The sequence below is a fragment of the Trichechus manatus genome, unplaced genomic scaffold (assembly GCF_000243295.1).
Source record: "Trichechus manatus latirostris isolate Lorelei unplaced genomic scaffold, TriManLat1.0 scaffold00002, whole genome shotgun sequence".
NCBI lineage: Eukaryota > Metazoa > Chordata > Mammalia > Sirenia > Trichechidae > Trichechus > Trichechus manatus.
Window position 1 is genome coordinate 35,184,050 of NW_004443938.1, and position 14,363 is coordinate 35,198,412.

General features: G+C 39.9%; 1 protein-coding gene across 1 annotated transcript; it reads left to right on the plus strand.

Moving 5' to 3' along the window:
- The first annotated feature begins 233 nt into the window (after positions 1-233).
- Positions 234-12,113, plus strand: PERP (p53 apoptosis effector related to PMP22). The gene is made up of 3 exons (XM_004368883.1): positions 234-448; positions 9,072-9,212; positions 11,843-12,113. Exons 1-3 carry the CDS (start codon positions 235-237, stop codon positions 12,067-12,069), a joined length of 582 nt encoding a protein of 193 aa, XP_004368940.1. The 5' UTR covers position 234; the 3' UTR covers positions 12,070-12,113.
- Positions 12,114-14,363: the final 2,250 nt, after the last annotated feature.

The following is a 14,363-nucleotide window of genomic DNA, read 5'->3' on the forward strand; positions in this document are numbered from 1 at the left end:
AGCCCCGCCTCTGCCAGCGCGCTCGCGGCCGGCCAGGCAGGTCAGGACGGGCGGGCTCTGAGTCACTGGAATCTAGGTGGGGCCCGGGGACCGCGCCCGGCGCCCCCGCACGCGGCCCCGAGCGTCCTCGCGGGAGCCGCCTCCCCGCGCCCTTGTCCCTTTTGTCGGGGTGTCCGCGCTCGCCGGCCACTCTTCGCGGCGCCTGTCCCCCGCGCTCCTCTCCTCCGCGTCGAGATGCTGCGCTGCGGCCTGGCCTGCGAGCGCTGCAGGTGGATCCTGCCGCTGCTCCTGCTCAGCGCCATCGCCTTCGATATCATCGCGCTGACCGGCCGCGGCTGGTTGCAGTCGAACGATGGAAGCCAGGCGTCCTCGCTGTGGTGGAGTTGCCCCCACGAGGGCGGCGGCACCGGGTCCGCCGCGGAAGGCTGCATTAGCCTTATGAACTACGGTGAGTGTGCCTGACCGCGCCAGGAAGCCTTGGCGCGGACGCCCGAGAGCGCAGGAAGCGCCCGCTGTTCATGGACGTGACAGGGCCTGGCTTAATTAATGGGTGCTTTAAAAAAAAAAAAAGTATATATATGTATTTTTTATTAATATATATGTATATATGTGTATTTTTTATTAATATATATGTGTATATATATAAATTAATGGGTGCTTAAAAAATATATGTGTATGTTTAGAGCAGCCCCAATTTTGAGTGGCTCAATCTAGGCTCAAAACTGGAAGAAAATGGCCCTAGTTCAAACCACGTATTTTGGTATGGTTTGTCTGTCAAATTCAAATGCAAAAGATCTCAGCCACTGAAAAGGTTTAGATGAATAAATATAATAAAGCGTGTTTTTTTTGAAAACCTGCTGAAATTTCTTCCCATTCCCTTTTCTCCTTCTCTGGTTGTTCTTATGATTAAAATATCTTTGTAAAAATAGGTGCCTTCCCTAATATGGGTATTTTCCTTTTAACGTGAATCAAGTGAAAGAAACCGTTCTTCTATTAAAAAACGCCGGTTCAGTTAAAGTGTTAGCAGTTATGATTTCAGTAGATACTCTAGTATTTCACACCTCAGGCTCGTTCCTGTTAGCACTTGTTTTATGGGGTGCCCTTTTGGTTTATGTATGGCATTACTGTTTAGAAAATAAAAAGTATTTATTTTAATCTGATGTGAAATATAAAATACAAGCATATCTTATTCGAATGAAACAGTGTTGACTAATTTAAGATATTGCAGATGGATATTCTGTTTTTCTAGCATGGAGGTAGCCTCAGAGCTTGACTGATACTTATTAATAGACATGACTGAGAGGGGCCTGTTCTTGTCTGAAAAGGCATTTTTCTTTCACATGGGCTATCGCTCCCTGCTTTGGGGTTGATATGGAGAAAGGCTTCTGTCTTACCGTGATTAACAATGTGTCTTGGGTGGGAAGGGGATTTAGGTGTATGCGTAATCGAAAGCTTGAAAGCCAAATACTACTGAATTGGGCTTTACCAACTGGATTTAATAGGATTAAACAGCAAAAGAAGGAGCCCTGGTGGTGAAAGTAGTTAGCACATGACTGCTAACCTAAAGGTTGGCGGTTCAAACCTACCCAGTGGCTCCTGGGGAGGAAGACCTGGTGATTTGCTTCTGTAAGGTTTACAGCCAGGTAACCCTATGGGGCAGTTCAGCTCTGTCACATGGAGTCGCAAGGAGTTGAAACTGGCAACATACAAAAGGCTGCCCTGCCTTTTTCCATTTCCTGCTATGACTGTTGACTTGATTCCTTCCCACAAGCCCACCCAGAGCTTCCGACCAAACTGTGTTTATTTGTGGATCTGGGGCCCTGTACCAGTGGCCTGGGCTCTATCTTATCTACTGTGGAATTGTTTGAAGTGCTTACGACGAAGTTTCCCCCAAAAGGAGGCCTGGTGCTCATTCGGCAGGTAATAAGATGCCAAGGACTGCACGGAATCCAGCTTTCCTGAAAGTTTGTTTCTCCTCTCCTCTTAAAACACATAAAAACTCTCTGCCTGCCAGGGTTTGTGTTATTCCAGGTCTTGTAAGTGTTTGAATGGTGTGGATTTCTTTGAAATAATAAAACTGTATTTTCTAGTTAAAATGCTATTGAACTCAGGCTCTCTTAGGGGACTTAACAGGTCTGTTTGTGTGTTTTGAAGCCGACTGTGTGTATATTTCACTCAGAAGGCTAATACAGACCCAGAAGGCTAATACTCAGTAATCTTCTACACATAAAGAAAGATTAGCCTGCTGATAGGAGAGCTGGTGATCAGCACTATTGCTGGGACATGATTTGGCCAGAGGGCTCTTGCTGTGACTACAGCCCTCTTGTGAAATTCCCCACAATGCAGTTTTTATTTCGTTAACTTGCAGGGTGAGCTCACCTTTCTGGATGTGGTTGTTCCAACCTCAGACTGACTGGAGGGCTTTGTATATGGAAGGGAGTAAGCAAGTTTTGTTTCTTAGTGTGTTAAATTCTTTAATTAGACAAAAGTCTAAAGCCTTTCCTTTTTTAATTGTAAGGAAAACACTGATCCAAGGTACAGTTTATGTTTCAAGTTGGTATAAAATGTGATTTTTGGAAAAGCTCAGTGTGATTATCTGGTCAAGTGAGTCTTGAAATATCTATTACTACCTTTATGATGCAGCAAGATGGATTTTCATAAATGAGTGGTGGCTTTAATATCTCAACTTAGTTATTCCTATTAACTTTTACAAAGATAATACGGTGCTGCCGATAATGTGTTAGAAGAGGCTCTTGCTCAAGGCCTAGAATCAATTCATGAGTCTAGGATCCGCTCTGTCATGAGGTGCCCATGGGCAGAAGACTACAGATGTGAAGCCACCAGGAAGAGGTAGACCTCTGATCATTTTAGTCAAAGATGAGTTCAAGTGCTTACTACACTTCTGCAACATTCCCTGTCCTGGACCTCCTTTTCCAGTTTTAAGAAAGATATTTTAAGCATTAGCTAAAGTAGATTTCAAATCCCAGGCAAGCTCCATCTTATCAGGGTGGACAATAATGGAGATGAGTTTGAACCAGTCCTTATACATCTGGAAAGAAAGTGGAGCATCGAGTCAGTGTGGCCTGGTTGAAGAGCACATGACTTGAATGTGAACTCAGAAATGCAGTCTCACTTTTATCAAAGACACCCTTTGAATACTGCCAAGTGCAATGAATGTTTTTTACATTAAATCAGCTTGGACAAGTCAAAGAAAGTCAAAGAATAAGAGTAGTGTATGCAATATTTTCAGGTCATTTAACCCTATGGTTGTTAAATGTTCAAAAGTGAGAAAAATATGAAGTTGAGAGGTTTACATTAGGCTAAATTCAATTTAAAGGACTTCATTTTTTGGGGGAGGGGTACAGTATTAAAATGTTCTTATTTTATGAAATTAGGCTTTAGTAGATAGATTACTGTTCTTTTATGTGTGTGTTAATGTCCTTATATAGCAAAATAATAACTTGGCCACTGGCCACTCTTTATTGATTTTCATAATTAAGAAAAACATTGATCTGTCAAACGTAAGAGTCCAGGAACCAGTGATCTAGCCTAGTCTGCTCCACATTTGCTGAATCCAGTAGTGACCTCCCCAGATAACCTCAGTCCCTTTTTATTGATCTAACTAGAACTACTAGAATTCGAAGGAGTTAGAGTGCATCTGTTTCTCATTAACACCCATGACTGAGGTTCTTCCCTTTATTCAGCAACTTAATTCTGTTCCCTGCATGATGCTATTTGTTGAAAAGTACTTCTCTTCTACCAACTGAGCTGAAGTGGCTTTTCCTGTAAATTCTGCTTTTCAGCCTTCTCCTTCCATCTGACAGACTTTCAAATATTTGAGGGTATATCCCAAGTTCACTGCTAGTTATCTTGTCTTTAGGGTAAAATTCTCTGTTTTCCTATCTTCGTGTGAAAGAAGGTTTCCCCACTCGCTGATTAAATGTAATGCTTTAAAAGAAGACAGTAAAGAGGTGAAATAACATGGTTTGGTAAAAACACGCTGAATTGTATGCGTGAAAAATGTTGAAAGCTAATGCGTTATCTATATTTTTACAACAACACCTACACACACAGTGGTAAATAGTTATTATCTGGCTCAGTTTCAGGGGAAAATGTAGAGCATGTAAAGAATCTCACACCAGCCGTGGAATGCTCTCCCATTTGACCCTGCCATTCCTTGGTTAAGCCATCTCCTTTACTGCCTTCCAAAACTTCTGCAAAGTAGATTCTTCCTATGTAGATATTTTTGAGGCCTTATATGTGTGGACCTCTAGATGTTTGCTACTCAAAGTGTCACAGAGCAGGAGCTTCTTGCACATATGCAGTCTCAGGCTCCACCTACTGAATTAGAATCTGCATTTTAACAAGATCCCCAGGTGATTCTTAGGCACTTTTGAAAAGCATTGGTCTATATAACTGCCTATTGAATATGCAGCAGTCTTTTTGAATATATGGTACACTCATGCTTATATTTATTTATAGATAGGATCTTTTAAAATTCTTTGAATTATGGTCTTATTATATCTGCCTGTTTATGACATAAACAACCTTCTAGAAACAATATGAAGACATCTGACAGAATCTTGGATTCATTAAGTGAGGCCTTTACTATTGTTAACAGATGGTCTGGAAGGGGCCATGTTGCTGCCTGCAGTGTACTGAGTAAGGGGTTAGGCCCTACACTGTTTTGGTCTGTGGTGCCTAATGTGAAACTACCGAAGACTAGCAAATCCATTAAAAGGAAAAGTACTAACCCTGGGGGAAAATTAGTGATAGCTTCCAAATATTGCAGTAGTATTAAAAACATTAGCAGTACTCTGGCCCCCTTTCAATAAAAGTTTGTTTTTTCTTCTTTTCGTAAGCTTCGGTTTGATTTTATTTCTAGCTTGACATTTAAAGTATTTAGTTTCACTTTTTTTATTCTTATCAGTTGACTTTACTGGTCTTTTCTTAGTTATAGTTTGCTTTTTAACATTGTGTTTTCATGTATAAGCTTGGGAAAAGAAGATGGAGCATTCTATCTTCCTAGGAAAAACTCAGAATTTCATTAGTGACCATCGAATGCTTTCCATGTTCTTGATTTAATGTTGAATCTTTTCAAGGGTTAGCAAAGTTTGGTAAGTTGTTGTTCATTTAAATGGATCTTTAATAAGTATTATTTAAAAGTGGATTTATAATACTTTTGATTTCTTTGATAATATGAATTTGTCCAAGTGGTACTTAAGCAAATAAACTCAGGACATGATAGATTACATGTACAGAATCCCAAATTGATCTTTCTATAAAAAAAAGAAAAAAGTATTCCTACACAGAAACATAGCGTCTGTTTACCTGGATGCTTTTGTGGTCTCAATAAAAATGTACCCCCCTTCATGCCACACACAGACGCACACACACTGTCTCTCTCTTAGGAAAGGGAATAAAATTTGGTGTATAAAATAATAATGAAGGACAGCTTGTCTTCAGAAGACATAAAGGACAGGCTGCCTTTGAATAAGAACCGAGGGCCACCTGTTGAATCGTGAAAGACGTAGCTTTAGGACAAGTTTTAAAAATTGATGTTTTTCATTGAGGTTGGTTAATATGATGTAACTTAGACCATTATATAATATAAAAATATAAATATTTCCCGAAAGTGTTGGGCAGACTGTAGATGTTAGGCTCATTCTAGAAGTTAAAGAAGACCAAAGGTACTTAGGGTACAGGCTTATCTTAACTTTTCAGAATGTGTATCACAGAGAATAGCCATGTTCTGCCTGACCATCTGTCTCCTTCTCAGAATATCAGGCTGGGAGGACCCTGCTCAGACCCGGTATGGTACATCTCATCATTTTAAAACAAAATAGTCAGTGACCTGAGAAGGTGGATTGCCTTGCTTGCAGAAGACCTGTCATATCAAGCCGTCAGAATCGCTAAAGCCACACCTGTCTTAAAAGAAAGTTAAATGATTCAGTGTGGGTATTTCTGAGCTGCAAGGAACAGGTTTTACACGTCTAACTTCTAAGGCAGCCTTTCTCAAGACAAAATGTCGCTTAGTTTTCCATTTTAACTTGCTTTAGACTCAGCATTTTAAATAAGCAAGATATCCTTCACTGACTTAACATGGATTATGAAAACTTTTTTAAATGGTCTGTCTTTATGATTATGTTCAACTGTTGTCTTTAGGTTAGATGAATTGGCTTACTATTTCTTTTATATAATTCCCTTCAAGTACCTGAAACTAAGCATAAATTATACCTCAGCTATAATGTTAGAGGGATTGGTAATAGCAATAATCTGTTTGTTTGTATTAATCTTCCTCAGATAAACAGATTAAATTATTGACATTACTTTTAAAACAACATCATACATGACTTATTTAGCTGTACTTTTAAAACCTTAATCTGTGACTGTAAAAGTTTGGCTATTTAAATATATTCCTTCATAGGATGTTTTTCCTGTTTTTATTGGAAACTCCTATTTGAATATGCAATTTATCTTGATTCTGTTCACATTGCCCTGTATACACATACAGGCTGTATTGCTTTTTGTTGCAGAGTTTCAAGCTGGAAAATTCAATTTAAAAGGAAAGATAAGTTTTTGCTTATTTGAATTTGATGATTGGATTCATAGCAGTTGCCACAAAAATCTATAGAAATGAGACTGTTCTAGTGGTGAGTTATATGCTGAAAGTTACGTGCTCCTTTTCAGCAGTACTAAATCAATTTTATAAGGAGATTAATCATCTGTTTTAGTTGTTCTCAACTTTAGTATGGATGTAAGAAATACCAGTCACATGCAGATTCCTGGGCACTACCTCTTGAGATCTGATTCAGCAGGTCTGGAAGGAGGCCCAGGAATCTGTATTTTCAATAAACAACACCGATGACTCTGATGTAGTGGTCTATGGGCTATACTTTGAGAAGTTCTGATTATTTACTGTTCTTTCCAAAGCATGGTCCCTCTTCTCTTGAAAGCTATCCTACTTGAAGGACAAGGCAAAAGTGAGAAAAGAGACTTACTAAATTTCACATTTTGGTTTTATTCATTTCTGCTTTAAAATACACATTTTGACTTTACCTTGCCTCTAAAGTCTCTCACTGATCTGACAGGAAGAGCAAGAAGATTTGGAGGAGGGGAGTAAAAACTGTAAATGTAAAACTGGGCCCAGGTGTGTACCATTTCAGGCCCATCCCTGACCAGTATGATCGAGGGGCAATTTGTGTGAAAACATGGGATTTCTGAGACATATAAAAACATTCTTCTCCTTAAGAACCTATTATGCCCCAGTCATTCATGAATTCAGAGAAAGATCTGCAGGGAGTTGGCGGCTGGAGAAGGGAAAAGGAGGAGCTTAGCTCAGATCTGATGCAAAAATTCAATGGAGGAGTGAAGGACAATCTTTACGCGATGGTGCAGAATCTTGTGAGTGTAGAATAAAAATGAAAACTTGAGGTGCAGGAATATCTGGGGAACTTTTTGGGCTGAGGCCTGGAGAACCAATAGCATGGTTACTTTTCACACAGGATCTTTCCTCCTCACAATAATCTCAAACAGGCATTTTTAGCCCTGGTTAACAGATGAGGAGACTGACACGTGGTTAGTAGGTGGCAGAGGCAGGATATAGATTGAGCCCTAGCTGACTCCAAAGCCTGTAGTCTTTCTGTTATCCCGTATCTTTGTTTTACTTTGATCTAGAATTAAAACCACCACCAACAAAAATCTGTTGCCATTGAGTCAATTCTGACTTACAACAATCCTACGTGTTTCAGAGTAGAACTATACTCCACTGGGTTTTCAATGGCTGCAATCTTAAAGAAGTAGATCAGCAGGCCTCCTGGGCTACACTGGGTGGATTCACATTGCCAACCTTCCAGTAAGTAGCCGAGCGCAAAGCAAAGCACCCTGGAACCTGATCTAGAATTAAATGGGGATAAATACTGTCAGCTGTGCTGTGTTATAGGCGTAGGAGTAAAACCAGGGCAGAGGGGCACCTGACTCTCCTTATCGAACACAGTAAAGAGTAACAGGTTACGATTATTTAACCTATTCCATATTCTGGATTCAGACAGGCTGGAGATGAAATCGTCTAACCCACTTTCTAGCTGTGTGACTTTGGGCAAGTTACTTGCACTCTCAAAACCATGGTATCTCCTGATTTTTTAAAATAGAGGTGATAATAATATGTAGCTTGAAAGATTCCTGTGAGGATTAAATGAGTTAATGCATGCAAAGTTCTTAGCCCAGTGCTTGGCACAGAGAAACTACTTCATAAATGTTAGTTATAGGCTCTAGAAAGAAGGCTGTGTTTGCAGAGATTTTAAAAATCAGTGCAGATTGAAAAATAAGAATTATTGACTGAACTTGCTAGCATGTGTATCACATATTTCCCTTCCACAGGGCTGGGGGTGGCCTTCTAGGACTTCAAACCTAGGTTTCAATTTCAGCCTCATTCTGATTCTTTTTAGGATCAATAGCAATAACTAAGAAGTCTTGTGCAATAAATTCTGAATACTTCAGGAGTTGAAAGGCAAAAATTTAGAAAGCTTATTTGCTATAAAACTTGCTATTTTTTTATAAAACTACATCTACTTCTTTACCATTAAATTGTTTTATCTAAGAGCTCTGCCTAGTTGTAAATATATGTTTTCAAGGATTGTTTTTGCATAGAACCAAATACTAATATGAAGCCAAGATCCTTTTAAACTGATTTTGAACTATTTCCTAAAGTGACTGTAATTTGGATTGTTCAATACCAAATAATGTTGTTTACTAATGTAGTGTTGTGTTACGGAACTTGGGTGAAGCTTTTAAATATACCTGTTTTATGTGGCAAATTTATTAAATGAGAAACCTTCATCTAAGAGATAGACATTTCCCAAAAAACGAAGGGGTTAAAAGCATTACTGAGTATTAGTATGTTAAATGTCCCACATATGAATTGTCTAGTCTTCCCTTAAAATCTGGAGATGTCTAAGTGTTATCAAGAGAAAAATTGCCCCTTCACCCTAATAAGTGGAAAGAAGAAGAAAAAAGTAATTTTTACATTTGGCTTCTCTGTCTTAGTAATTCCTGTTTCTTTTTCCTTGTAGCATGGGCAAGAGCTGCAGCCGCCATGCTCTTCTGTGGCTTCATCATCCTGGTCATCTCTTTCATCCTCTCGTTCTTTGCCCTTTGTGGACCCCAGATGCTTGTCTTCCTGAGAGTGATTGGAGGCCTGCTTGCCGTGGCTGGTAAGACCGTGTGTCAGGAGTCTTCATTCATGCCTTCCGTGGACATCAGTATAGTAGTCTTCTATTGCACAAAGAAGATCCGTGTCAACTATATGATCTGTTGTCAGAAAATGTGTCACCAAGTGAGAGATGTAGGAGTAACCTAGGAGAAATGTGTTTTAAGCTCTGGATCCTTTTTCTCCTGTGCCTCAGACAGTATTATATCCTCCCACCCAAGTGAGGAAGGTCATCACTTTGGGTGCTCCTGTCCCTCTTGGGTGGCCACATGTCCAGGGATGCCCACCCTGGGGGTCCGGGCTGTGTCATCCTGGAGTACAGCACTCTCCAGAGTGGTCCACAGTCTGGGCTTGGGATGTGCCCTTGCCTGTCCTCCTCACTTTGTCCTGAACAGCCCCAAGCTGAGGAGAGTGGAGTGTCACTGAATCTTTCACTTGTTGAATGGAGTTTTGTGATCTTTATGATATGGTGTGGCATGAAAGGATTTGGCAGAGGGATGGAGGAGGAACCGATCTGGAACTGCACCATCCACCAGGATAGAATCAGTGCTGGGAGATGATCCAGACACAGGCCACATGAAGAATTTTAGTTACGCAGGTGGGTGGGACTCCAATCCAGTCGGCTCATAGTGAACATTCATCAATGGAGTACCAGAACTAAGAATCTAGAAGTAAGAATTATTTGAAATTTTAGGTGGGCGACTAGCACTGGGGAAGCCTGTCAAAGGGGCAGGGTCCCAGCCACAAAGCTTGATTCACATACAAAACGAGATTTCTGAAAGAGGGGAAGAAAGAAGGTGCCAACAAGGGCAAAGCAAGGCCGGGGCATCAGGTCATTCCTCAGGATAGGAATTTAGGCTCACGGGACCAAAGCAGAAGTCCGGCTTCAAGACCTGGGGTACAAAGACAAAGTGGGAAGCTGGTCTTGGGAATCAGTCAGAAGCCCTGTGACTAGATTAAGATTAAGATTAAGGATGGCCAGTAGGAAGACCACTTTGTGCTGGATTCCCTGAGTTTAAAAGGTAAAGTTCCCAGAGCCCAGGGCCAGACAAGTGGGGGTCAGGAGGCCCTGGATGAAAGAGGTGGCCCAGAGAAGCAGGCCAGTGCAGGCACAGCCCTAGCCTTTGTGACGCATTTTGAAATTTCTCTTGATTAAAAATAAAGTTTACACCAGTGTTCCTCATGTTTCAAAGTTTGCTTTTTGCGTATAAAAACCAGAAATGACTTGGAATCACAAAAGATACAAAGAAACTTGCTGAATCCCATTCTCCATTTCTAGTTGGCTTTTGTAGTTCAAATTTGTAAGATCTTATCAAAGAAACACATTTGCTATGTCTTCATTGCATGTGTCTTAGAAGACTACATGGAAGCCTGTTTAAATTGCCATTAGAAATAATTCACTAGGACATTAATGTTAATGTAAAATTCTAGTAAAACTTTTTTGTCCATTACTCCCTTTTAGCATTAAAACATTAAGGTCTAGTAACTGTCATCTCGAGCTGACAGGGTAGCAGGAGTTATGGTTGTAAAGACAACTAGTTCCAGTGATCTTCAGCTCATTTACAGCTTAAAGCTCCTGTTTAACCCTGTGTTCTCGTTTTATAATTTCATTCTTATACCCTCCATTAAAGGATTTGACAAGTAGAATATGAAATGTATATACTCAAACCAAACCAAACCTGTTATCAAGTTGATTCCGACTCATAGCGAACCTATAGGACAGAGTAGAACTGCCCCGTAGAGTTTCCAAGGAGTGGCTGGTGGGTTCGAACTGCTGACCTTTTGATTAGCAGCCATAGCTCTTAACCACTGTGCCACCAGGGCGAAGAATAAAATGTCTGGGAATCTTCATGCATCTTAAAATAATGTTGAATGTGGTCTGCTTGAATAAGTTATTTTTCATAGCAACCACTATTTTTAATTACATATGTGTTTTTTAATGGGTTAAAATCAGAAAAATTGAGCACTGTTACAACTTAGATTTTGCAGGAATAGATCCAAACCATTGGTCCACGCATAAGAACCCGTTGCCATTGAGTCGATTCCAACTCATAGTGACCCTATAGGACAGAGTAGAACTAACTCATAGGGTTTCCAAGGCTATAATCTTTGTGGAAGCAGATTGCCACATCTTTCTCCCACAGAGCAGCTGGTGGGTTTGAACCGCAGACCTTTCAGTTAGCCAATGTGTGCTTAGTGACTGTGCCACCAGGACTCCTTCATTGGTCCACAGTATTTAATTAATTTTTGTTGGCTCATGATTAACAGGATTCCCTTGACTCCTTTCATTAGCATTGTTTAGGTGGATTCAAAGGAGCCCTGATGGTACAATAGTTAAGCACCAGGCTGCTAACCAAAAGATCTGTGGTTCGAACCCAGCAGCAACTCCAAGGGAGAAAAGACCTGGTGACCTCCTCCTGTAAAGATTATAGGCTGGGAAACCCTGTGGGGCAATTCTACTCTGTCCTATAGCGTTGCTATGAGTTGGAATCGACTCAATGGCACACTACAGCAACAACGATTGGATTTAACACCTATTAAAGGCAAAAACAGTTGTGGAATAGGGAATTAATCTGTTGTTACCATGCATTCATTCATTCATGCATTCATACTTTGGGATTCCCCCCCCCGCAGCTGTGTTCCAGATCATCTCCCTGGTAATTTACCCAGTGAAGTACACTCAAGAATTCCATCTTCACCTCAACGCCAGTGTCACCTACATCTATAACTGGGCCTATGGCTTTGGCTGGGCAGCCACAATCATCCTCATCGGTTGTGCCTTCTTCTTCTGCTGCCTCCCCAACTATGAAGATGACCTCCTGGGCAATGCCAAGCCCAGATACTTCTACACATCTGCCTAACGTGGGGAATGAGAGCAAAAGAGAATCGCTGCTGCTGAGGTGGATTCCAGAGAATGAAACTGTTTTCCCCAGACGATTTTGAACATATGTTTGGTAGTGATATCATAGTGTTCATATTATGAAACTAGTAAAAAATGTTAACATAAATTGAGAGAAAATGTTTCCTAAATGGTATTATAGTTTCACATTCATCTTTTATATATGTTTTATGGAGTTAAACAAGGCTTCCTTCTTTTAACTAATTACCTATCATATACCAATACTGAAGGAGTCCTGGTGGCACAGTGGTTAAAGCGATTGACTGCTAACCATGAAAGGTCAGTGGTTCGAAACCACCAGCAGCTCTGAGAGAGAAAAATGTGGCAGTCTGCTTCAGTAGAGATTTACAACCTTGGAAACCCTATGAGGTTGCTATGAGTCAGAATCGACTTGATAGCAGTGGGTTTTTATAGTTTTTATACCAATACTGCCTTATGTCTATTCATAACATTAATATTGTATTTTAAAAGAATCTGAATATGAAATACCATTTTGTTTAGTAAAAATGAGAAGGCTTCCAAGTTTTCACCAACTTGATTAAGTTACTGTTTTCACCAGATTGAATGGACTGGACTTCTTAAGGGATAAGGAGAAGAGGGAGATATTGGATAAAATTGTCAGTGGCCAAACATTCTAAAAGAAATGCAAAAAATAAATATTTTTCCAACCTTCAGCTATTGAAAAAAGTAAAATAGTTTCCTAAATGCATATCATTTGTGAGAATTTCTGATTAATATTGTTGAGTCACTGAATTTTTGCTAAACTTTACATTGACTTGGTATGTTATCTAGGAGGGTATTCTTTTATGGCCAAACCCTGTTGCAGTACCAAAGCTTCCTCTGGGAATAACATGTTAAGATGAGCTTTTCTCTTTTAAAGTGGTTTGGAGGGTTGGGGTGTGGGAAAATGTTTTATTGATAAATCTGTACTGTTTTGTGTCTGTATGTTCAGAACCAGAGTAGACTGGATTGAAAGATGGACTTGGTCTAATTTATCATGACTAATACATGTGATTAGGTTGGGCAGTAAAAATTGTTCAGAAAGTGTCACCAAAGTGTAATTAAAACAATCAAAGGAGAAGAAATCACCAGGTTTGACTTGGCTCTCATCATATAGACACAGCTTCTGATAGGCTGCACCTGTGGGCAGAAACCTAACTATAATTAAAAACCTGGTCTTCTTGGCAAACAGATTTAAAACTTCTGATGTAAAACATGCCACAGGAGAATTCAGGGATGTGTAGTTTCTCTGAATGGAAAATATATGATATATTGGCTTTATTGTTATTGGTCTTTTTTATCATTTGTATTAATGCACATAATTAAAACTAAGCTATTTTTATAGCAAATTATTATTTTTTAAGCTGCAGAATAAGTAATTACAAGTTTTCATTATGAATTTTTCCCAATAAACCAGGTATTCGAATCTTGTTTCTATTTAGTAGTTTTTTGTTTTTAAATCTGGGGATGGGAATTTTTAAAATATGAGTGGGTTGCATGAACACTGGATAAAATGAAAAGTTGCTTTTTCTCAGTTTTAAGAGTCTTGCTCATTTTATGTGTCCAATAACAATTTTTGAGTGAACATTAATGAATTCTAGTTGTCCATTGCCAGAACTGCTTCCTTAATGAACAATGCCCCATACACAAATATCAAACAATTATCTGTTCAGTGCTGCTTCTAAAGGCAAATAGACTAAAAGATTTTGGGCAGGTCTAGATACCCCCGGGAACATTTGTGCTGTTTATCTGAAGGTTCATCTCTCTCTCATCTGCCACTGCACAGCCTTGTCTTTGTGATGGGTTCTTCTTCCATTTAGGTGGGTAGGTATAGTAGTCTCTTTACTTCTTTTTCCTTCCCTTATTCACCTTCCTACTTGATTTTGTTTTTGCACCACTGTTATTAGGTTGATTCTACTAACGTATAAAAATGTGAATGTTCCTGGGTGATGTAAATGGTTAACACGCTCAGCTGCTAACCAGAAGGTTGGAGGTTCAAGCCTACCTAGATGTAACTCAGAAGAAAGGCCTGGTGATCTACTTCCAAAAACTCAGCCAAATCAGCCATTGAAAATGTTATGGAGCACAGTTCTACTCTGACACGCATAAAGTCGCCATGAATTGGAGTTGACTCCATGACAACTGCTATATAAATCCAAACCAAACCCGTTGCCATCGAGTCAATTCCGACTCATAGCGACCCTATAGGACAGAGTAGAACTGCCCCATAAGAGTTTCCAAGGAGCGCCTGGGTTT